General features: G+C 39.0%; 1 protein-coding gene across 1 annotated transcript in view; it reads left to right on the top strand.

Moving 5' to 3' along the window:
• Positions 1–25,687, top strand: part of DNAI3 (dynein axonemal intermediate chain 3) — a 61,531-nt gene that overhangs the window by 33,441 nt on the left and 2,403 nt on the right. The window contains exons 14-21 of the mRNA XM_069479188.1: positions 278–422; positions 1,722–1,809; positions 10,253–10,383; positions 14,206–14,269; positions 19,795–19,925; positions 22,483–22,687; positions 24,190–24,281; positions 25,463–25,585. Of these exons, the coding sequence (XP_069335289.1) occupies positions 278–422; positions 1,722–1,809; positions 10,253–10,383; positions 14,206–14,269; positions 19,795–19,925; positions 22,483–22,687; positions 24,190–24,281; positions 25,463–25,585 (979 nt within the window). The remainder of the gene's footprint in view (positions 1–277; positions 423–1,721; positions 1,810–10,252; positions 10,384–14,205; positions 14,270–19,794; positions 19,926–22,482; positions 22,688–24,189; positions 24,282–25,462; positions 25,586–25,687) is intronic.

A 25,687-nucleotide genomic window follows, 5' to 3' on the forward strand; every position in this document is an offset into this window, starting at 1 on the left:
CAAAACTGTTATATGAAAAAAAAGATTACATCAGTTTCCAAACTCAGCTCTCATATGTGATTAGTCCCAAGATGAGGGAGGTTATTAAATAACCTCATAAACAGTATCATTCTCAAAAATATAAAATGCAAAAGTGTACCATTTCACAAAAATCTTAGGATCAGAGACATTAAAATATCGCCATGGTCTCATTGCTAATGTGTAGCAGCATTAATGGTAGTACTGAGGTTGCACCCCTGATTTATATTTAATAAAAAAGATACAAACTTTTTTTTAGCACAATATGTTTCTGGGATATTAGACCACAGAAAATTTCAACCCCCCAACCAACAGAGAAAAAGAAAGAGGAAAGTATTGAAATTCCTTTTGATGTACCATCTACTTTTTTGCATCTAGATCTTTCCTGGAAACCTCTCTCTAAGGTAAGTAACATGGAGTTTTAATCCATCCTACTTGCATATATACACATTATAATTTCCATTCATAGACATACATATACACACACTCTAAAAGTAAAGCAGCTCAAATTAACACAAGATTTTACAATTTATGTATTCATTCAACCAATAAATTTCTTGATTGAGAGTTATTTTGATGCCTGCCTAGATCAAGCCAGAAATCAAAATCATTGTGAACTCAAGATTGATATTCATGTATAAGCATGCCATGACTTACAAATGGTTTGTGTAATAAGTATTCAATTGCATATCAGTTGCTTGAAAATTGTTCAGAGCTAGGATTCGCAAAGAAAAGCTAATTTCCCCTCCTATTGTAGCTAAACTTTTACATATTTTGCATATTACTCGTAGGATCCAGGGTTGCTGTAAAACATATGACCAAAGAGAACTGAAAAGTAATTGAATGAGAATTTATTTGTATTTATCTTGAATGATAGAACTTGAAGAAAAGCAATTATAATTTGGGAAAAATATGGCTATGGATGGAGATATGTGTGGAAAGTATGAGTGGACTTCTGACGTTGATGGCTCTCTTTCTTTAGAATGTCTAATTTTAATCCAAACTTAATACTTTTCTTTTAATTTATAAGTATCACAACAATTACATTATTAAGTATTTGCTCCCAGTGGAAGAGACAACATGAAGGGATGAGAATATTCCCAAAGTAACTGGGAAAGAATTGGAAGGAGAGGATTAGAAATATTCCGGGGTAGGATTTACTGAGCTGTGAGTAGTTCAAACAAATCAACAAAAGCTCACCTAAGAATAATTGCATAGCATGTGGACAAACATCCTAAGGGAGAAAGGGGCAACAGAAGCTATGAGGGAAAAATGTAAAGTGTGACAGTTTCTCATTCCAGCCACCAGGGTGTGGTGCAGGCCCAGGGCCACTTCTGGAGTTTCATTTAACTAAGAGATTTAGGGAGCAGGGGAATGAGTCCTTATTTTATATTAAAACTAACAAGGATATATTATGGAATAGAATACAAGACATTTTCAGGAAAGAAATGACATATGAGAATTTGGGATTTGGAAATGTGCCCCTAGCCAAGCTCCCTTCTGTGGCAAGGTTTTAGAAATGTGGTTTAGGTGCTTTCTTTGTGGAAAAGCAATTAGAAATTTGAAGGAGAGAAGGGAAAAGGGAAGAAGAGGGAGGTGAGTTTCCTTCAATCTGGGAGCCATAGGGAAAGGCAGGAATAAATTACCCAAGGACACCTTGAGAAATATATGGAAATAATCTTTATTATATGTTCTCCCAAAAGGTAAGGCTGTCTAAGGGGGAAACAAGTTTAGATCACTGCCCAACCAAAGTAAGCCTGAATGAAGAACATCTTCTTTATAAAACACAAGGTAATTGCATCTGCTTATTAAAAAGGTGTTTAATAGTTTGGGTGTTAGTGACTGGTTATGTCTAAGGTGAAGGTGAGTTATTTTCTAGGATGGTCTAATTTGTAAAAAAGAATGCAGAAAATCAAACCCTCCAATATGGAACTTTATAATGGCTATAATAGCTATAGTTAACACATTAAAACTGCCAATGCACACAAAAAGATTCAGTTTCACAAACATTTACTGAGCATACTTACGTGTTTTTAAAAACTCATTACATTAAAAAAATGAATGAAGCCCACTTAATGAATATGTTTGTGCTCGAAGAATCATCCCATAAAATGGAACATATCTAAAGTCTAGCAAAATTAAGTTATAGAGTACCAAGAAACAAATTACCTTATTCTCAATAAGAATATAATTTTAAAAATTAATATTTATACAGCACTATGATAAAACTGAGTGAAGAAAGCACATTGACTTTCGATCTATCTGCACTCAACCCACACATCTTTGTTGAAGTAATTCAAGGTGCACATATAAGCTGTCAAAACTATTAAGATAAAGGTATGCATGAATATCTGACCTGGAGAGCAATGCATAATGAACATGTGCTAGAATAACTAACAATGAAGTATTTTTTAAACATTTGCCTTATCAAAAGGATTTCCATTTATAAATTTTTTAATGTTCAGTTACATCTAGGATATCTAAGAAAAACATATTTTATATACTCAATACCCAGTTTGAGCAAAATTTCACTTTGGAGCCATGTGTTCTATTGATACAACTCAAAATCTCATGATAAAAAAATGGAATCATTTAATTTTTATGTACATTTTCAAAGCATCATTAAAACACTGCATGTTTTTTATTTATTGGGGCCTGCTTCATTCTAGAGGGAATCTAAGGTGAGTTTTCTCCTCCTCCTCCTCCTCTCCTCCTCCTCCCCTCCCTTCTTTCCCTCCTCTTTTGTATTTGTTTATTATATAATATATATAATAATGTATTGAATTCCAGCTAAGGGTCAGGTGCTGTGCTAATTTGTACATGTTTTCATTCACTTAACACATTTGTGAAGTGCTTATTGTGTGCTAGGCCCTGGGGCTACAAGGATGAGTGAAAACAGATGGTAAGGATCGCAACAATCTGTGGGCTGGGGATTCTCACTACCATTTTGTCATTAAGGAAACCAAGGGTGAGAGGGATTAATGTAACTTGTAAAAAGGTAACTTATATTAATATTAAATGTTCTGGTATTATTTTTTGGCCTAATGAAAACAAGTGGCCAGGAGAATGGGACTACATGTACCTAGCTTATAGTAAGGATATCATTACCACTTCTAAAGTGTGAGGGGTTTTTGTTTTGAACAACTATACTGAGGTATGATTGACATACCATAAACTTCCCATTGTTAAAGTGTTCAATTTGATATGTTTTGACATGTGTACACTCATGTCAATACAAACCGCCATGAAACCATCACTATAATCGAGATAATGAACATATTCATCACTCCCAGAAATTTACTCATAGAGGGATTCCTTTTGTGTTCCCTCCTTCCTGCACTTCCCTAATTCCCAGGCCACCACTGATCTACTTTCTGTCACTATACGTTAGTTTATATTTTCTAGAATCTTAGGTACATCACATAGTATATACTCTTTTTGGGGGGTGTCTGGCTTCTTTTAATCAGTGTAATTATTTTGGAATTCATTTGTTGTCTGTATCAATAGTTCATTCCTTTTTATCACCGAATAGTATTTCATTGTATGGCTATACCACAGTTGTTTATCCATTTGCCCGTTGATGAACGTTTAAATTGTTTTCAGCTTCGGGCTATTACAAATAAAGCTTCTATGAACATTCATGTACAAGTCTTTGTATGGACATATGCTTTCATTTGTCTTGGGTAAATCCCTAGGAATGGAATGGTTGGATCATATGGTTGGTGTGTGTGTAGCTTTTTGAGAAATTGCCAACGTGCTTGCCAGTGGAATCTTATCATATTACATTCCCAGTAGCAATGCATGAGAGTTCCATTTTCTCCATATCCTTGCCAACAATTGGTATGGTTAGACTTTTAAATTTAACCATTCTAAAATATATATAGTGATACCTCATTTACATTTACCTAATGACTAAAGATGTTGAGTATATATTTTCATGTGTATTTGCCACCTTGGTATGGTATATCTTTCTTGGTGAATTGTTCAAACCTTTTTCCCACTTTTTAATTGGACTGTTTGTTTTCTTATTATTGAATTTTGAAAGTTCTGGTCAAGCATGGTGGCTCACGCCTCTAATCCTCTGGGAGGCCGAGGCAGGCGGATCGTTTGGGTTCAGGAGTTCAAGAGACCAGCCTGAGCAAGAGTGAGGACCCCCCCACCCCGTCTCTACTAAAAAAATAGAAATAAATTATCTGGACAACTAAAAATATATATATAAAAAATTAGCCGGGTATGGTGGCGCATGCCTGTAGTCTCAGCCACTCAGGAGGCTGAGGCAGAAGGATTGCTTGAACTCAGGAGTTTGAGGTTGCTGTGAGCAAGGCTGATGCCACAGAACTCTAGCCTGGGCAACAGAGTGAGACTCTATCTCAAAAAAAAAAAAAAAGTTATTAAAGAAAGTTCTTAATATTTTAGATACTAGTCCTTTATCAGATATGTGACTTGCAAATATTCCCTCTCAGTCTGTAATTTGTTGTCTCATTCTCTTAACAGTCTCTTAAAAATCAGAAGTTTTTAATTTTGAGGAAGTCTAATTTATCAGTTTGTTTTTTTATGGATCATGATTTTGGTGTTGAATTTAAGAAATCTTTGCTTAACTCAAGGTTGCAAACATTTTTCTTGATTTTTCTAGGAGTTTTATCATTTTATATTTAAGTCTATGATCCCTTTTGAGTTAATTTCTGTATATGGCACAAGTTATGGATCAAAGTTCATTTTGTCAAAAATCACTTGTCCACATGTGTGTCTATTTCTGAATTCCCTATTCTATTTCACTGCTCTATGTGTCTGTCTTTACAGCAATACTGTCTTTATTCCTGTAGCTTTATAATCAGTCTTGAATGAGTGTTAGTCCTCTAACCTTTTTTTCTTTTTTAAAGTTTTTGGCTGTTGTAGGTTTTATGCTTTTCTGTGTGAATATTAGGAAGAGTTTGTCTTGCACAGAAGCTAGTTGTGATTTTGATTGGAATTGTATTGACTCTGTAGATCAATATTGTGAAAACTGGCATCTAACAAGATTGAGTCTTTCAAGGCCAGGTGCAATGGATCATGCCTATAATCCCAACACTTTGGGAGGCTGAGGTGGGGAGGATTGCTTGAGGCCAGGAGTTCAAGACCAGCCTGGGCAACATAGTGAGACCCTGTCTCTACAAAAAATAGAAAAATTAGCCAGGTATGGTGGTGCACACCTGTAGTCCCAGCTCCTCGGGAGGCTGAGGCAGGAGGATCACTTGAACCTAGGAGTTTGAGGTTGCAGTGAGCTATGATAATGCCACTGCACTCCAGCCTGGGTGACAGACTGAGGCACTGTCTTCAAAAAAGCAAAAAATAAACAAGGCTTGGCATGGTGGCTCACGCCTGTAATCCTAGCTCTCTGGGAGGCCAAGGTGGGTGAATCATTTGAGCTCAGGAGTTCGAGACCAGCCTGAGCAAGAGTGAGACCCCCCCCCCCATCTCTACTAAGAAAAATAGAAAGAAATTAGCTGGACAACTAAAAATATATCTATAAAAAATTAGCCAGCATGGTGGCACATGCCTGTAGTCCCAGCTACTTGGGAGGCTGAGGCAGGAGGATTGCTTGAGCCCAGGAGTTTGAGGTTGCTGTGAGCTAGGCTGATGCCACGGCACTCTAGCCTGGACAACAGAGTGAGACTCTGTCTCAAAAGAAAAAAAAAAACAAAATCAAGTCTTTCAACCCATAAACAAAGTATATCTCTCTATTTATTTAGGTCATTAATTTCTCAGTGATGTTTTTAGTTTTCAGTGTATAGGTCTTTCACCTCTTTTGACAGATTTATCTCCAAGTACTTCATATTTTTGATGTTCTTGTAAATGGTACTTTAAAATTTTTAATTCTGAATGGTCATTGCTTATGTATAAAAATACAATTGATTTTTGAACATTGATTTTGTATCCTACAATCTTGCTAAATCACTTATTAGTTATAGTAGCTTATTTGTAGATTTATTAGGTTTTTCTATATATATTATAATGTCATCTGCAAACAAAGAGAGTTTTACTTCTTTTCCAATCTGGATTACTATTTTTTTTTTACTTGATTATACTGCTTAGAACCTCCAGAATGTCAAAGAAAGTGGTGTTTGTTTTCTTGTTATTGAGTTTTGAAAGTTCTTAATATATTTTAGATATTAGTTCTATTTGTAGTTTTGTAGAAAACTACAAATGTCACTGAGAATGGACATCCCTGTTTTGTTCCTGATCTGAGAGAGAAAGCATTTAGTCTTTCACCATTAAATATGGTATTAGTTGTAAGTTTTTTGTAGAACCCTTTATCAGGTTGAAGAAGTTTCCTTCTATTCAACAATCAGTGTTAGATTTTGTCAAAAGCTTTTTCTGCATCTTCTGAAATGATCATATGTGTTTTTCCTTGTTAAGCTTATTAATATGATGAATTACATTGATAATTTTTGAATGTTAAACTAGCCCTGCATTCCTGAGATAAGCTTCACTTGGTCATGATGTAGTTTCCTTTTCCTATATTGTTGGAGTCAATGGGCTAAAATTTTCTTAAGAATTTTTGAGGAATATTGGTCTATAGTTTTTCTTTCTTACGATGTCTTTATCTGGTTTTGGTAATTCTGGCCTCATAGAATGAATTGAGAAGTATTTCCTTATCCCACCCCACCCCCATTTTCTGGAAGAGTTTATCTGGAATTGGAATTATTTCTTCATTAAATGTTTGGTAGAATTTACCAGTTAAGCTACCTGAGCCTAGAGTCAATAAGTCTCTCTCTCCCTCCCTCCCTCCATCCCTCTCTCTCTCTTTCTCTTATTTTTCTGTTTTCTATTTTACTGATTTCGCTCTTATCTTTATTATTTTCTGTCTTCTATTTATTTTGGGTTTAATTTGCTTTTCTTTTTTTAGTTTCATAAGATGAAAGATGAAGTCATTGAGTTGAAGCCTTCCTTCTTTTCAAATGTAGGTGTTTGGTGCTATGTAATATTACTCCCTAACTACTGCTCAGGCATCCCTCATTATTGATATGTTGTATTTTCATTTTCAATCAGTTCAAAATACTTTCTATATTCCCTTGTGATATCTTCTTTGGCCCATGGGTTATTCAGACGTGTGTTGTTTAGTTTCTAAATTTTTAGAGATTTTTCAAAGATCTCTTTATTATTGATATCTATTTTAATTCCATTGTAATGAGGGAACATACTTCAGATGACATATATGACTTATATAACCATACTTGGTCTATCATTGGAAATGTTCTTTACTTCATTTTTTTAATTAATTCATTTATTTTTTAGAGACAGAGCCTTGCTCTGTTGTTGCCCAGCCTGGAGTGCAGTGGTATAATCATAGCCCACTGTAACCTCAAACTTCTCCCCATCTCAAGTGATCCTCTGGCCTCAGCCTTCTGAGTAGTTAGGAGTACAGGTATATGCCACCATGCCCCACTAATTTTTTTATTTTTTGTAGAGACGAGGTCTCTTTATGTTGCCCAGGCTGATCTTGAACTCCTGGCCCACCATCCTCCTGGCTCAGCCTCCCACAGCGCTGGCATTATAGGTGTGAGCCACCATGCCTGGGCCATGTTTACTTTAAAACGATGTGTATCTCATGTGGCTGGATGGAAATGTTCCATAAATGTCTATTAGGTCAAGCTGGCTGATAGTATTATTTAAATCTTCTGTGTACTCCCTGATTTTCAGTCTCCTTGTACTATCAGTTGTTGAGGGAGCAGCCTTGAATTCTTTGATTATAAATGTGGATTTGTCTATTTCTCCTTACAGTTCTATCAGTTTTTGTCTTATGTATTTTGAAGCTCTATTATTAGGTACATAAATTCTAAGATTGTTGTGTGCTCTTGATGAATTGGTAATACCCTTTATTTGAAATCTACTTTGTCTAATATTACTATAGTCATTTGACCAGACCAAATTACTTTACCTCTCTATGACTTACTTTTTTTTTTTTTTACCCGTGTGAAAATAGAGTGAGGAAAATAAGGGGACTAAATAATAAAGGTAACTACCTCATAGGGTTTTGCAAAGACAAAGTGAGTTAATAATCAGTTAATATACGTGAAGGTATCAGAATAGCAGATAGTCAACTCACAATAAATGTTAACTACCAGGTGTGAGACCTTGGGCAAATTACTTAGTCTCTCTGAGCCTCAATTTAATCATTCTCAAAGGGGGATTAATGCATAACTGCCTTGGAAGTTACTGTGTGGATGGAGTGAAACAGTTCATATCAAGCACACAGTGTAGTGCCTGGCATGTGGTAAACACCCAATACAGGTTAGTTGCTATTATCACTATCTCCAGTGATGGAAAATACATGATCAATGAGGATGACTTTGAATTTACTAAATATCCAAAGTTATTCCTGTCAAGTCCAAGTAAATATTAATTGATGACATTTTTCTCTGGCCTCATCCTTTTTGACTCTACCACATTAAACACTATCAACTCAACCCTTTTTCTTGGAGTTCACACCTTTCTTAGCATTTGTGATTTTCCTGTCCTGCTACTTCCTCAGTTTCTCCTCCTGTGTCTCCTTTCCTGACTCCTTTTCACTGTGCTACCCTCTAGTCATGAACATAACTCAAACTTGAACTTTGGCTGTATGCTTTCCTCACTGGTGACATACTTTCTCTTTGGTAACACAGTCCACCTGTATGGCTCCAACTTCTATCTCTGCTGAGAATTCTCCCCTGACACTCTCGCTGTCCCCTGGGTTTGAACCCAGTCCACCCCCTCAAAGTCAATGTGTCCAGAATAGAACTGATAATTTGAGTTATCCATCCTGGGCTCTCTCCTCAGGCCCCTACTTCCACCCTCTCGCTCAGGATCATTACGTTTTCCTTCACAGTCTCTCTCGCCTTTGCCCTTTCTTTTTCATTACCAGTTGTGACCATGTAAATCAGGGTTTTATCTCCCCTTGTTGGACCAGAGAACTCTGTACCTTTTGATCTTGCACCCCTTTAGTAGACATTTTTTAGTACAAATTCACAATGTATATGTATTTATTTATAAATTATATACATGTTCTACTCTACTAATATATTTGTGTACATTATTTAAAAAGAGAAAAACAGACATTGAAATGAGTGAAGAATTAGAAATATTTTAATGATTTTAATTTTATTTATTAAATGGATACAAAATGCCTTTTTGCTCTTCCTAAATGTATTTTTAAATAATATCTTTTAACAAGAACAATGTGATTGAATGTATCTAGTTTTTTTTTTTTTTGGAATGTTGATTTACATTTTATAATACAGCTATTTAAAAGTCTGGTTCCATATTAGGCTTATTTTGATACTTGTTCTTAATGTTTTACTTAGTGGGAGAAGAGGCTTCTTAAAAAATGTAGATCACAAAGAAAGTGTTGGTTGACTGTACCAACTAAATCGTGATGATCGTTTTTTACTTTTGTCCAGAATTATACTAAAATTTTTTTGAAATGCAAATATGTTTTTAGTATAGCTGAAGTTTTCTTCTCCTGTTTTAGTTTTTGTTTATCTATTTGTTGGTTGGTTTTTATATTTGTTTGTTTTCTTGTGGGTAATATAACCCCAACGACATACTGAGAAGGTGTGATGAGAGGAGGTTTTTATGAACATATATTTCTCCTGTCATCTTTCCCAGAATTTAATATCACATATTTGAAAAACTAATAAGTGACCTGGGAAAATCCTCAAGACATATCTTTAACAGAACAGAAAATCAGAATACAAAGCTAAATTATAATATGATACAATATTTTTTAAAAATCTATTTATATATATTCACAGAAAAGTCACTAGAGGGGAAATATATCAATATTTTAGTTATGGTTGTCTCTGGGAGACATAATAGATGACTTTTATTCTTTTACTCATGCTTTTCTCTATTTTCCAAAGCTTCAATAAATAACATTAATTTTAGATCATATAAAGACTTTTGCTTTAAAACAAGGTAAAAACAAATACTTTTAAAAAGAAACAGGTTCCCCATGATGTTTGCATTTCAGCCTTAGGATTGCTATCCCCTCACATTGCACATATAACTAAAGCTATCACATAGTAGTACAGTCACCGATGTTTTGGTTTGAGAAAGTTCCTATTGCTAAGTTAGAAGTTTAAAAATGCTTATGCCCACCACATTGGGAAGGGAATGACACCGATGCATGTGGCAAGGGACAGAAAATATAAACTGCTTATATTTTTAAAAATCTTTCCCTATAAATATTGCTTGTTTATCTATATTCCTCTGAAAGACAAAGCGTTAGCACAGAGCAAAGCAGCGAAGGCAGGAGAAATGAACCCGTACCAAAATCTGGAAGGTGGGATAGGCGATCATCTGAAGCCAATAGATGACTTCTGCACAAAGTTCTTTGTGGGAACAGAGGTAAATTGGAATCATCTGCTTTTAAAATTTTTAATTATGCAAATATATTAACATCTATTGTATTGTACATGTTTGGTGTATGAAGGCTTACAATATTCATATCATTTTTAATTTTAATATGATTATTTGCATTTAAAATTTTTAACCCTGGTACCTCATAGATTCACAGTTAATATGTTTCTGAACAAATGTGGAAAGTATCTATAAAATTCAGTACCTTTTTTACTAGTAGTTTATTGATCAGTCTATAAATATTCATCAAATACCTTCACCATATGGAAGAAATCATGCTAAGTAGCAGAGATTTACTAAGGAAATGTATTCTTTTGTTAAGCTAGCACAATCTAGTAGGAAAGAGAGGAAAACTCATTCAATTCAAAAGATAAATAACACTGGGATAGCAATGATAATGGCTGCCATTTTTCAGCACTTACTATAGTAATAACCAAAGCAAATTCACATTTATTGGACATTTTCTACGTATCAGGGTCTGGGCCTGGTTATTTTCCAAATTGTATCCCATTTAATCCCAATAATCCTGTAAGGTTGATATCATTATTCTCATTTTACAAATAAAGAAATGAGGTTCAGAACTTTATCTAGTCATACAGAGCAGAGATGCTCTTTTCATTCATGTCTTTCTTTCCCTGAAATAAAGGCCATTTCTCCCAGGCCAAGCCACCATGGGGAGATACCTTGGCTCAGTTGCACCAGAATGCAATTTGCATTCACACTTTGGTATTAAGAGGATATTAATCAGTTGCACAAACTCTGGAGAGCTCCTGCCAGGCAGAGTGCTGGGATCAGAGGTGAGCAGCACCATCCCTCTGTCCTCGAGCCACTCACTGCCTAGCCAAGGAGCAGACACATTGACAGCAATACGTAAAAATGCCAACACCATCCAGAGGCCACTTCTATGAGGAAGGGGAAGTTGAGGAAGGTGACCCATGAGCTGGCTGGATGTTGGAGGTTGAGAAGGAACCTGAAAGAACATGGTGAGAGTACAATTCCAACAGAAATAACAGCCTGAACAATATTTTGGAGTTATGGAAGTCCAGGATTTGCTTGGAGGCAGTGAAGTAGTTTGGTGCAAGAGAGAAATCTCTGCTTAGAATGCTAGTTGGGATCCAGTACAGAAGGGTCTTTTCTGCTGTATTAGCTCATTTGAATTGCATTCGACAAGCAATGGGACACTACTGAATACATGTTTTATAACTTGAGTTTCACAGCAAAGTTTTCTAAAATATTGTGAAAATTGTGGTAAAATACACATAACATAAAGTTTATCACCTGAGCCATTTAAGTATATAATTAGATAGTATTAAATACAGTCACATTGATGTACAGCCACCACCACCATCCATCTCCAGAGCTTGTCATCATCCCAAACTGGAACTCTGTACCCACCAAACCATAACTCCCAATTCCCTTCTTCCTCCAGCCCCTGGCAGCCACCCTTCTACTTTCTGTCTCCATGAATTTGACTATTCTGAGTGCCTGGTGGAAGTGGAATCATGCAATATTTGTCTTTTTGTGCACCAAAGTTTTTAAAGCAGAGGGATGACACTATCAGATCAGCTTTAGAAAGATAAATGACTGCAAGATCTTAAAACAGAAATTAAAGCATGACACCCCCTGCTTAAACTTTTCCGTGGCAACTCAGTGCAACATAAAATAAAATCCAAACTCCTCACACCATGACCTAGAAGATTCTGCATCATTTGGCCCCTGCCTATCTCACCATCCCTATCTGCACCAACCTCCTTCTCACTCAGTCGGGCTGCTCTGCATTTTCTCATGTTTCTTTGATACAAACTTTCCTGCCTCTGAAGCCCCTGCCCTGCTTGGAATTCCTTCACTCATCATTCAAAAGATACTTACTGAGCATTTCATGTGTGCCAGGCACTGCTCTTAGCCCTGGGGAAATAGCATTGAACAAAGCAGACAAAATTCCCTGCCCTCGTGGGGCTGATATTCTGGTGGAAGGCTCTCCTAGCGACTTCTGACACAGCCTATCCATCCACTTTGGGGAGAGCTTATGGGAGGCCTCTCGGGGTCTGATTGGCTGGGTGGGCCAAGGGGAGGGAGTAGAGCCTTGCGGGGCAGAGGGGCCAGGCCAGCCCAGAAATGAAGAGCGCCTGAGTACTGGGGCCAGGCATGTCAACACAGAGGTGCAGGAAATGGAATTAGGTACCTGGCAGATGATATAATATAATGGGCACTGAACACATATTTATTAAATTGGTTCAAGCAACTCTTCTTTGACTTAGTTTGACTTCAGTGTTCCATGTACCAGGTATGAGACTCAGGAGATATTAATCACTCTTGCAGGACCTTGGTGAGGATTGAGGAGCTTTATGTATGCTCACTAAGCATACATAAAGCTCCTAACAACTCTGGCAAGCACTGAGTGCTCAGTAAATGGTGGCTCTGAGGGTGACATGTCACACAGCAACAGGCTAGCAAAACATGTACCCGTCTGTCTGTTCCCTTAGGCTGTGAGTACTGTGAGTGGAAGGAGGGCTGTCCTCAGACTCGGAATTTCCAACACCAAATACAATCTTTGTTTGTTATGTGAATTAACGCAGTTGAATAAAAGCACAGATGGGGGAATGAATGGGCCCTGTCACCAATGAGCTTATCCTTCCCTGTGCATAAACCAAATGTTTTTCTGCCCCTCTCTCATGCCTTCACATCCCAATCCATCCCCTCCTCTGAGTCCTCTTAACTCCTCTTTTTATACAAGCTTCTCTCTGTGTTTTCCTCTTATCACTCAGCGAAGAAACATTAGAATTAGGAGACTGCACTGGGTGACCCTGAGTAAGCCATTGAACCTGTCTGAGCCTCAGCTTTCTGTCTATGAGATGGCAGAGTGGGACTAACCTCCCCAGCTCTGGAATTCACAGGCTCTGTCTGTCTTTCCCTTTTGTGTGGCAGGTCCCTCTGCCTTCTGCTCTTCTTAAAATGACCATGAGGCAGAACTAGAATGTGTATTAGTTGTTATTTTATTTGGATTAAACTTTGTTTCCTGTTCTCAACTTTAAAAGTAGTAGTTACTACCATATTATGCATTCCTATTCCCTCTCTCTTTCTTATTCCACACATATTTATTAAGTATTGGCTTTATAATATGCCAAGAAGAAATCGCTCAATAACATGGACCAGATCCCTCCCTTCATGGATTAATAACAAAAACTTTGGAAACCCAGTGATTGAGACTCTCATACGTAAATTATCTGCATAACTTCCTGTGTTCTTCATGTCACTATGTGTAGATAAAAACTCATTTTTTATTCAATATAAAATTCAGTAATGGGCCAGGCGTGGTGGCTCACGCCTGTAATCCTAGCACTCTGGGAGGCTGAGGCGGGCGGATCATTTGAGCTCAGGAGTTCGAGACCAACCTGAGCAAGTGCGAGACCCCATCTCTACTAAAAAAAATAGTAAGAAATTAGCTGGACAACTAAAAAAATATATATAGAAAAAATTAGCCGGGCACGGTGGCACATGCCTGTAGTCCCAGCTACTCGGGAGGCTGAGGCAGAAGGATTGCTTGGGCTCAGGAGTTTGAGGTTGCTGTGAGCTAGGCTGACGCCACGGCACTCTAGCTTGGGCAACAGAGTGACACTCTGTCTCAAAAAAAAAATTCAGTAATCATTTTGAGCCTCCCCCTCCCCGACTGTATCATATTATTATTTGATTAAATTGATTAAATTGACCTGTTACTTTGTATTTGTTTTTGTTACAATCAGTCTTAGCACATGAATGTGATGTTCTTTGTCTCTTGTCATGATACTCATCAGGAACCTGTAATATTTTTAGGAAGGTGAATTGATATACACAGATTGGAAAATGGAAAGAGACCCTGAAACGGGCCGATTGATGAGTAAGTTTTGTGGATTGCTTTGTTATGGATAAGATGTCCTTTTTAATTTAAACTACCCAAAAGGAATCTTGTGAAGTCCTAAGTAACCCTGGTCTTGCTAATGGGAGGGAGGGCACTACGGTTGTGACTAACACGCTTGTTACTCAAAGTGAGGGCCTTGAAAAAGCAGTATAGTGTCACTTGGGGGACTGCTAGAAATACACTTAAAAACCTTCCATCCTGCCCTAGGCCTACTGTAGCTAAATCTGGATTTTAAAAAGTTTGCTAGGAAATTTGTTTTCACACCAAAATTTGAAAAGCGCTGACCTGTATGATGCTTAAATGACAGAGTCACTTGAACAGTTTAATTAAAAAATAACACCTGGTTTCAATAATTCAACAACCTGATAGTTCATCTATGTGGAAAATGAATGGATGTGAGATTATAAGCAAAATTTTTAATGATCTTGAAGACCCCGGAACACTATAGGAGAAGCAACTTCAGGACCCTCCTTTGGGGCTAAGACAGATGTTTTCCTTGTGTCTTCTGTCCTGTCCCAGGACCCAAACCCTGGGCAGCTGAGAAGAGGTATGCAGGTCACCCGAGATGTGATCAGGAATCAGGGTCAGGAGCACAGGCACCCCAATAAGCAAAGCTCCCTGTCTTTAACAGGCTCAGAGCTCTGGGGTTCACTTAAATGACAACTACTCCTTTAAAGCTTTGAATTTTATCATGGTATTAAAGTATATTCTATTCTAGCTGCATTTCAAAGTTTGAGATAACCATAAGCAAAGGTAGAGGTAGCTCCTGGGACAGCTCGGCAGACAAAGGCTGGTAAGAAGGCTTCAGAACTCCACGTGGGAACATGTGGCGGGCAGCTGGGCTCAGAAGAGGAGGAGATCTGGTCAACCCTGTGAGTGGTTGGGCAAGTAGAGATGTGAGTGACTGACAGGGGTCAAGGGTCAGAGATCAGAGCCACAGCCTGCAGGGGACAGCTGTTGGAGCACGGGTCTTCGCCTGTAACTTTACTCCCTTCACTCCTGCTGAGTCTGGTTCCAGAGACCAAAGTCTGCCTTAGACCTGGGAAGGCTTGCTTTGTCAACCAACCCTGCCTTCAGTGCAGCCATTTAATCTTGAAGCAAAAGCACTCTTGACCAGAAACCCAAGTGTGTGTTATTGATAACAGTGGGGCATTGAGAGAGGATTAGCTGTGACCCACGGTAGGGTCAAGTGCACTCAGAATTGGGACTGATTTTCCACTTTCCATTCTCTCCCAATTCCATGATTTAAAGTTGAACTCAAAATTAGATATTAGATATAATAAATTATATTCAAGTTCCTTTATGCTTATTCATGTATCTATTTACTTAATAATTCATGAATGTTAGTAATTGTGCATGTATTTCAAGTCAGGCACTATATAACACAGCAGCGGTCTTCACCACACCCCTGAGACACAAGCTGAAGACCAGATGCCATGACTAGGCTGTGCACAGGTGGACACAGATTCCTCCTAGTCTCAGAGATTTCTTGGGCTCAACTTCCTCCTATAGCCAGCCTCCTGGAGCCAAACTGCTTTTAGGGGACCCATGACAAACAGGTTTAGTTGTTTGTTTTAAATGGATTTTATTCCATTTATAAAAGAACCAATAACAACAAATTTAAAACCCAAGAGCTTTATGTTTGAACCTCATTGATGTTTGTTCTTTCTTTCCTAACTTACATTCATTCATCAAATCATTATTGAGACCTACTATGTGCCAGGCACTGGAGATATAAAGATGATCAGGATACTATCCTTCCCAAAGGAGTTCTAGGATCTACTGGAAAGGTCTAACAAATAAACAAATGATGACATTACAGTGTCATTACTGCTATGACTGTAAGCAAACACAAAATGATGTGGGAGCCCAGGGAGGAACTCTCTTGAGCTGTTAAGAAAAGATCCCACTGAAGACACAGTTGATCTGGGTCTTGATTGGAATTTTCCAGATGGATAAAATGGGGAAAGGCATTTCAGGGAGAAAGAATAATGAGTGCAAAAATATGGAAGCCCAAAAGAGCAGGGGACAGTTGGGAACCAGGGAGATCTCCTGGCCAAAGCACAGCAATGGAGGACAACAGCAGCAGGAGAGGTGACAGAAAAGACATTTGGGTCCAGATGGCAAAGAGTCTTGAGTGCCCTACTAAGAACTTTGGACTTTATCCTAGAGCCACCCATAGAATCAGAAAATCACTCTAGCGGGAGAGCAAGGGCTAGGTTAATTCACTAGGAGAACTCACAATGGACTCAGGAAGGCCAGCTGCAATGCCCCAGCAGAGAGGCAGTGAGGCTGAGGTGCAGGCCTGGGGATGAGGACAGGGATAGGGAGCAGGGAATGGCGGGGAGGAGCTGAGGGGTCTGCATGCCAGGGCTCCAGGGCCAACAGGATATGGGTAGCTGGGAAAAGGGGGAGCTGCTTTTCATTTTTTGGCATTTAGTTCATTCAAAAAAAAAAAAAAATCAAAATAGCTTTAACCACGAACTCTAAAAGATTATGTTAATATCTGAAATCATCAGTCCAGTATTTTGTAACATGGAAAGCCAACAACACTGTATTCCTACTGAGTAGTGGTTGAAGTATAGGGAAAGTCAGTGTGTAGATGCTCTGAACTGCGACCTGTGTGCCCTGTTCACATTCTGGGAACTGGCAATGTTTTCCTTAGGACCTACCAGTCTAGTGTCTCTTGTGAACACCATGGAGGTTTCTTGAGTAAAGATGAGACAACCACTGGGACCTGACCCCTCTTAGTCTGCTTGGAACCCCATATTCTTATCTCAAATCTACAACCAGGCAGGAAGGAGACTTGCCTCTTCCAAGAAGAAACTGCTAAAAGACAGATTACCCTCACTGAGTTGTGTGTGATAAAGAAGCCAAATCTAACAAAATTTCCAGGTGATCTAAGTGACAAGCCAAGAAATGCAGGCTGAATGTTGGCAGTGGACACAATCATTTCACGTACTCTACTCACAAATTGGCACATGGCATGTGCCAGGCACTGTTCCAGACACTTTCTGTGGATAACTCATTAATCGTCACAGCAGCCCTGTGCGGTGGCTACCGTAGGTGGCATTGCCAGAATTTGAACCCAGACAGTCTGCCACTAGAGTCTGTGCTCTTAACCAAATTACTATACTGCATCCAGCATTAGACAATGACGCTGAAAAACTGCTTTTTTGTTTATGGTAATTTTCTTATAAAAACCTGCCCTGGAGGCTCTGACAGTCCACTTAATAATTTAAGGACAGCTCCGTTCATTGCTAAATGGACGAAGGTCTTTCAAAGGACAAAAAAGAAAAAAGTTATTATGGGCTGAGAACATCTAATGTTTTAAAGTATAAACCTTGCTACTGTCGATATTGTTATCACTGGTGATCATTACAGTTCTCAGAGGCTTCCAGACTTCTAGATGGCCTTGCTCACCACGGTGAAGTGGAGTCCGGGGAAGTCTTGCTAACCCTGAAGGCAAAACTGGGCTCTGAGAAACTCAGCAACAGCAAGAAAAAAGGTGCTGGTTTCCAGGGCTCTTGCGCCCTGGAAAGTGATCTTCTAGATCACTTCAAGGTGGCCTTAGAAGTATGTCTTCTGTGCTCTCTTTAAGATGGGGTTTCGGTTGGAGGAAAATGGGCCTTTTGTTTTTTAATCCAAAAGAGCTACATTTAAATTTTGATTTATTTATTTTTAAACTTTTTAAGCTTTTTTAAAAAATAGTTTTTAAACTTATGGTAAGACACACATAAACATAAAACTTAACCATTTTTAAGTGTATAGTTCAGAGGTGTTAAGGTACATTCACGTTATTGTGCACCCAATCTCCAGAATTCTTTTCTTCTTGCAAAACTGAAACTCCACACCCATTAAACACCAACTCCTCTTATCCCCCTTCCCCCAGCCCCTGGCAACCACAATCCTACTCTCTGCTTCTGTGAATTTGCCTACCCTAGGTACCTCATATAGCGGAATCAGAGTATTTGTCTTGTTGTGACTAGCTTATTTCATTTAGCATGATGTCCTCAAGGTTCACCCATGTTGTAGTGTATACCAGAATTGCCTTCCTTTTTAAGGCTGAATTATATTCCATTGTATGTATATACCACATTTTGTTCATCCATTCGCCTAACAGTGGACACTCGAGTGCTTCCACCATTTGGCTATTGTGCATAACCGTTGCTATGAACATGGGTGGACAAATAGCTCCTTGAAACCCTGCTTTATGAGCGTCATGCAAGATTTATTAAATCTTTTTCTGCTTAATGTCTCATCCGTGTTCTGGGGGGAAAACCTATCCCTCACATAGCTATTAAAATGATAAGATTCAGAATAATTCTGTGGTTATAGTATAAAGCAGCCAGACACTGTGGTCTGGCCTAAACAGGCATATATTTTTATGGCCATCCCTGGGGCTTGTGAGTGTGGGCAACAAGGAATGAGCAGCTTTTGGCTCTGCAGCCAGCCCAGGGGGAGAGGAAATCCAATGAGAATCCTCCTGTTCTCTGGGTAAAGAGACCTGAGAAGCAGGAAGACCTCCAGGGCTGGGGCAGAGACAAAAGGGAGCCCTGATCTCAACATCCAGACTTCCTCCCTTAGTATTCCCAGCTTCAACCGTGGAAACTCCATGGCTCTTGTCAGAAACCTGGCTGTCATCCTCAGCATTTCTTTTCTCATCCTTCCTATTCAAGCCGTCTCCAAGTCCTATCAATTCTAACTCACAAACATTTCTTGATTATTCATACTTCTCCATTGCACCTTAATCCAAGCCACCATTCTCTCTCATCAGAACTACCATGATAGCCTCCTCTGATATTCCCTCTTCTAACCCATTCTCCCAACAGCAGCCAGAGAATCTTTTGGAAATGTCAGCCAGATTTTCTCACTTCTAGGCCTAAAGGACTCATCAAAACACAGTATACTTAGGATATAATCTAAACTCCTTTCTGCAAGGCCCTGCATGGTCTGCACTCTCCTGGTCCCGTTCATTTCACGTATCCCATGCTGGGATCACCTTCACAGAGCCTTTTCTGAAGTCCAAATTACAAATTCCCCTTGCTATTCTTTCTTATAATATATTTGCCTTCATAATCCTTTTGACAATTTTTAAGTTATATACTTTGGGATTTGTTCATTGAGTATCTGTCTTTCCTACTGGACTGTAAGCTCCATGAAGACAGGATCACGTTTGTTTGCTAACCACTGTTTACCCAGCCACCTACAGTACTTGGTACATATTGGCAATCCACAAATATTTATTGAATAACTGAATGAATTGATGAATGAGTAAATTAATAAGAACATGAAGTATTCCTCTGAGCCTGAGAAGTGGCCCTGATGGGAAGTTCCCAGGATTTTCCGTAAAAAGAGAAGGAGCCATCCCTTGACAGATTTATTCACCCTAACCTCTGGTTCTTCACTCTTGGACCTCATTAATTGGGACCTGTCTGTCCATTCTTCATTGGGGGAATGTAAGCAATGTTATTAAAGATGATATGGCCTTTCCACTCCAACAGCAAAGAAGCCAGTGAGCCTCTACACTGTCCATGATGGAGCTGTCCACACTGTTCAGAGATCACCTTTTTACAACGACATTATTCTCACCGTTGGTGGGTGGAACGTGGCCATCTGGAAAGAAAATGTGACGGTAAGTTGCCTGCAAAAGGGAGGAGTGGGTGTGTGGTCCTTTGTTATTGAGAAAGACAATAGAAAGAACACCCTGTTCTAACATAACAGTGCCTTTGGGATATTTTTTAGAGAAATTAGAACAGATGGTCAGGGCTCCAGCTTGTCAGCAGAACCACTGTGAGCCTTTTGAAAACACATCCATTTGCTTTTCTTTCCTGAGGGAAGGAAACAACATTTATGAGTCCCTTGATGTCTGAAACCTCACAGTCTTTTCTTTGAAATATCTGCTGTGAGCAGTTGATTTGGCTTGTATTTTGTCCGCCCTTTAAAATACAAGATGGGACGCTGAGTTCTGTATGAAGTCCAAGGAGCAACATGGGGTCTGTCATCTTTGCTTCTGCACTAGGAATGTGTTGACTGGCAGGTTCAGAAAGTGGGAGTGAGTAAGCTGAGGGGTCCGACACCAGGCAGATCACAGCCTGTCCCGAGACACACATGGGCCAAAGTGAGGCAGGAGCCAGAGTCTGGTCAGGATTAGGAAAGGGGCTGGATCCAGGCGGGTACGAGCTGAGCTGCCCAAAACCAGAAAGACTGATAAAATCCAGTGAAGCTAGGGTGTTGGGAAATCAGTACTTTCGATGGAAGTGTAGATTAATATTTCCTTTTGGTGAGCAATTTGAGAAGATTATCAAAAGATGAAATATGTACATATCTATTTCAGAGTTGGAATGTATATATTCTTTGACCTAACAGTTCTATTTGTGGAACTCGTAAGTTACACAAATACTCAAAATATGTATGTGAATATATGTACAAATCTATCATTGAAAACAATTAGAAACTACTTCAGTGTCCATCAACAAAAGGACTTCTATGTTATACCAATGTACTTCTGCATGTTTGAGGGTATTTTTACAATGAGCAAGTTTTGTAGTAAAAGGAAAAAAAATTCAGGCAAGATGGTGCAAAGACTATGCAGGGGCCGGAAACCTGGTTATCCATAGAAAGTGAAGTCACTGGGAGAAGTGGACAAGGAGAACAGGTTTGAAGTGTCACCTCTAAGGAGTTTATGAATGTATGACATTCTCTTTCCCCACAGGAAAGTTTCTCATATATGTATTGGAGGGTGGGAGATAGCTCCATGGTTTAGTTTATTTTTATTTTATTTTTTATTTTATTTTTTTTTTGAGACAGAGTCTCACTTTGTTGCCCAGGCTAGAGTGAGTGCCGTGGCGTCAGCCTGGCTCACAGCAACCTCAAACTCCTGAGCTCAAGCGATCCTCCTGCCTCAGCCTCCCGAGTAGCTGGGACTACAGGCATGCGCCACTATGCCCGGCTAATTTTTCTATATATATATATTTAGTTGTCCATATAATTTCTTTCTATTTTTAGTAGAGACGGGGTCTCGCTCTTGCTCAGGCTGGTCTCGAACTCCTGACCTTGAGCGATCCACCCGCCTCGGCCTCCCAAAGTGCTAGGATTACAGGCGTGAGCCACCGCGCCCGGCCATCCATGGTTTAGTTTAGTCCCTGCAGATGTGAGTAGACAAATGAGGATACCTGGTTGCTAGATGGAGCTTGACAGTGGGTTGAAAGCCTGATCTTTTTCTGTAAAAACTTCCCAAAGAATGAAATTACCCCATGGTAGAGAAAAGAAAAGTTGATTTCATGATGCTTTGGTGGCCTAAAACCTCTTCCAAATATCTTTATCAGCTGTCAGATGCTTCCACTTGAAGTTACTTAATGAGAATTTTTCAATTTGCTGTTGATTTTCAACATGCATCTCACAGCTGGAATTGACAGATTCTTCATTTCCTTTTACTAACTACCAGAGCTGTTTCCATGGGAAGCAGATATCTGCTAGCAAAGTAAAGGTATAAGCAAAGTGTCCTTATAATCTTTACGTATCTAATGTCCACCAATCTCTGTAGAAAGAGTAATGGATTTAGAAGTAGCTGGATTATTAGAACCATCAACAGTTCAATTGGAAGGTTTGATCTTTTCTAAAAAGCAATGATAATTTTTTTTTCAATGGTTTATGAAAACAAGCAGGAAAGAGGGGAAAGAGGCTGGGGACAGTGGCTCATGCCTGTAATCCCAGCACTTTGGGAGGCCGAGGCGGGAGGATCACTTGAGGCCAGGAGTTTGAGACCAGCCTGGGCAACATGACGAGACCTGGCCTCTGCAAAAAATAAAAATAAAAAAATTAACTAGGCATGGTGTGTGCCTATAGTCCCAGTTACTTGGGAGGCTGAGGTAGGAGGAACACTTAAGCTTAGGGGTTTGAGGCTACAGAGAGCTATGATCACACCACTGCACTCTAACCTAGTAAACAGAGTGAGACTCTGTTTAAAAAAAAGAAGAAAGAAAGAAAAAGAAAAGAAAAACATACAGGAAAGAAAGGAGCTGGTGTTATATAAAAATCCTACAAGAAAAAGCAGCAAGACTTCCTGGTGCACATAATTTTACTGTTATGTGATCATAGCCAGCTAGATTGTACTTAAAGAAAATCATTGTGAATTTCCCTCTGATAATGACAAAATCTTTTCATTTGTCTTTTTAAAAATTCGCTTAAAGATTGGGCCCCTCCTTCAGTCATGCTGTGCACCAAAAAGGTACACCTCAGGGCACTGGTCCCTGACAAGGCCTGGAGTTTTCTATATTGGCCGAGAAGATGGATTCGTTGATATCTGGGACCTTCTGGAGAAAACTCATGAACCAGCGCTGTCCCAAAATATTTGCATCACTGTGATCACCTACATCAAACCCTGGACCTTTTCATGTATGTTAATTCTAATCAAATGAGCTAAGTCATTTTGGGTAACTCGGGAACATTTTGATATTTTTCTGGAAAGCCTCCCGTGTTTTTTCTCAGGTTTTTGTTTTTCTTCCCACCCACCCCTTCTCCTTCCTTCCCTCTCTTCCCTTCCTCTCCCTTCCTTCTCTTCTCTTATCCTCCCTTTCCTTCTCATCCCTCCCTTTCCTTTCCTTTCTCTCTTGTTCTCAAATCTTGGCTTACAACACGAGCTTTTCTCACTGTTTTGTCTCATTTTCACTGGTTTCTGAGCCACGTTTCATACGCCTCAGCAGAGCCGGTTTTGAACCACAGGATGGAAAACATCCTTCTCATCTCCTCCAGTCAGACAGGGTGATCCCTAAATCTTTGCTACTTCTGGCTGCTTCTTTTCCAAATAGAATAAGTTTTCTTCCTTTAACATTTCCTTATGCCACGTTTCCATATTATGTCACTTATGGTTCTCCCCTGGACAACATCAAGTATTTCTCTTCATTAGATATAATGACTCTCTGGGACCTCTGAATCACTTATGAGGAAAAATAAATGTCTAACAAAGGAAGCATAAATTCAGGGATGTGTCTATGGAGACGTAATTTATTTCCTTTGTCCCAATTTTTCGGTTTTGCCCAAATAGTACTTTCCATGTAAATTCATTATATTTGCCCCTTTTAAAAGAAGTTTCCTTTTGTTTCCAAAGGTGTGCAGGTATAAAATTATCTTTCTATCCATTTCTCTCTCAGAAACCTTAGATTTGGAAACTCAGTCTTCAGAATCTCTAGAGGGTCACAGTCTGACCAGTGCTTAGCCATATGTGTCACCAAAGTGTGTTTTCCCATTTTTGATACAAAAACATGACTTTTGTGTACCTACAGGAATTATGAGTCCAGGATTTAGCAATTTGAACCATTTCTTCTGGAAATGAAAAGAAGAAAGAAAGCCCATACATGATGAGATAGAAAATTACAATTCTTGAACACCTTGTGTATTACACCCATTTTAAATGCTCAAAGGAAGCAATTTGTTTTTATAATAAGAAAACTGTGGTTCTGGCTGTGTCTTTGAAATCCATTAAAGGATGATGGTATCCTTTAGCCCTTCTGTGTTTGGTGAAAATGTACGTTATGATTTTCTTTGAAAATCTCTCTATGTGTTCCCCAGCTTTCTTCTCAAGTCCGCCCAGCGGGCCCAACCACAAACAGCGTCAACCTCAGCTGGGAGCCACACTTATATAGACAGCAGGAAAACAAGATTTGAGGTGACAGGGTGTCTGACAATCTCAGGGTCTTAGCTTTCAATTCGTCAACTGGAAAAAATGACTTTTACATATGTATATGGTCCAGTCATGAACATCTTATGAAGATGTCAAGATCATTGTGTCCACAGCAGGTCCTTTGGGAGACCACAAAACAAAAATACACTTCATATTTAACCTCTTAAGATGGCTTTCTGTTTGCTGACTTTTTCTTCCCATTTTTTAAATTTTTCAGCTAAGCAGCAATTTATAGCCATTGCTGATTATTACGGAACCCTGCATATATTAGAAATTCCTTGGACATTAAGTCACCCTTCCACCAATGAGGTTTGTAACTTTTGGCTTTGAGGATTTTTGTGACCAGATATTGCTGAGGCATGTCTTAAAAGCGTGTTAGAAATGACAGCATTTTTGCTCTATAAGGGAACAAAAGATTCATGCAAAAATAAGAGGGTGTATTTCTGTTGTATGAGTTAAATAGTTTGAAGATTAAAAACAACAACAAAAACCAATAAAACCCAGACATGAGATGGGAAAGAAGCTAATGAAGTCCAGACTCTGAGAGAATAATTGATTTGGGGATCATAATCATAGAATGTTATTTTCCAGTTGTAACTGAGGAGCGGGATGCTTATTTCAGCAATGCCCTTCCCTGAGGGCCCAGTTGACATTTTTTATGCTTCTCTCCCTCACCCACCCCCATCTCCTCCTCCCTCAACTTGGTGTATTGCAGGTAGCACATCTGAACTGGCAATATTCTGCAACCCCCTGCCCTGTACCCACCACCCAAGTACTTCAAACAGTGTTAATCATGAGGTTTTAAAAAGATCAACAAATAGAAATACATAAATATATATACAGCTGACATTAAATATATACATTGCAATCCACTGCAGGTCCCAACAACATCGGCCTAGTTACTGGCAGGTGAAAGCTTTCTCTCCCTGATTGCCTTCCCCAAGGTCTCTGCTGACTTCTCTGCTTCTATTTTTATGCCTACATGCTAAGCTCTCGGGGGACCAGGAACTTGGCTTTGCTTTCATTCCCTTTAAGGTTCTACGTTGATATCCTCATCTGAGTTTTCCAAGTTTGGTTGGTGATATGAAATTTCACTCAGTCTTAGAAGTAAGAAGGGAGAAAAGGGGAAAAATCAATCCCTGATATTGCTGTTTTTTGAAGTTCTCTCCTTCCAGCCCTGCTCTGGAAACCTCCGAGTCACAGGGACTTATCTTATCACAGTAGACCCCAAATTGAGCTAGCTTCTCCAGTAGTAGGCCTGTAGGCACAGTTTCCAAATTACATTCACCTGAAAGATTTGAAGTATTCCCAAAGTAGATAGTCTACATAATGATTAGATAGGTGGTCATTAGGTAAAGATCAAGTAGATTAGGGAGGTGGATTGGGTAGGTAACCTACCTAATTAGGAGCAGCAGGAATTCTAACAGAACCTAAGGAAGGACATGGGACTTCCTGTGGGTTACCTTCTCATGGGCCTTTGTTTCCTACAGATATCAAGTGTTAATCACTACTTTGAAAGAGAAGTCAAGCATCTGGAATACGTAGAGCAGCGCAAAAGTATTCGTGAGCAAGAAAAGAAAGAAATGGAGCTGGAAAAGGAGAAGAAAAAAGTTGTAAGTTAAACTTCAGAAGTGAAACTGGCTTTCCTCTAACACCAGGGAAAAATGTTGGTTTAGCTTATTCCACAGTTTCCAGAGGAAAGTTATACCTTTTCA

The sequence above is a fragment of the Eulemur rufifrons genome, chromosome 8 (assembly GCF_041146395.1).
Source record: "Eulemur rufifrons isolate Redbay chromosome 8, OSU_ERuf_1, whole genome shotgun sequence".
NCBI lineage: Eukaryota > Metazoa > Chordata > Mammalia > Primates > Lemuridae > Eulemur > Eulemur rufifrons.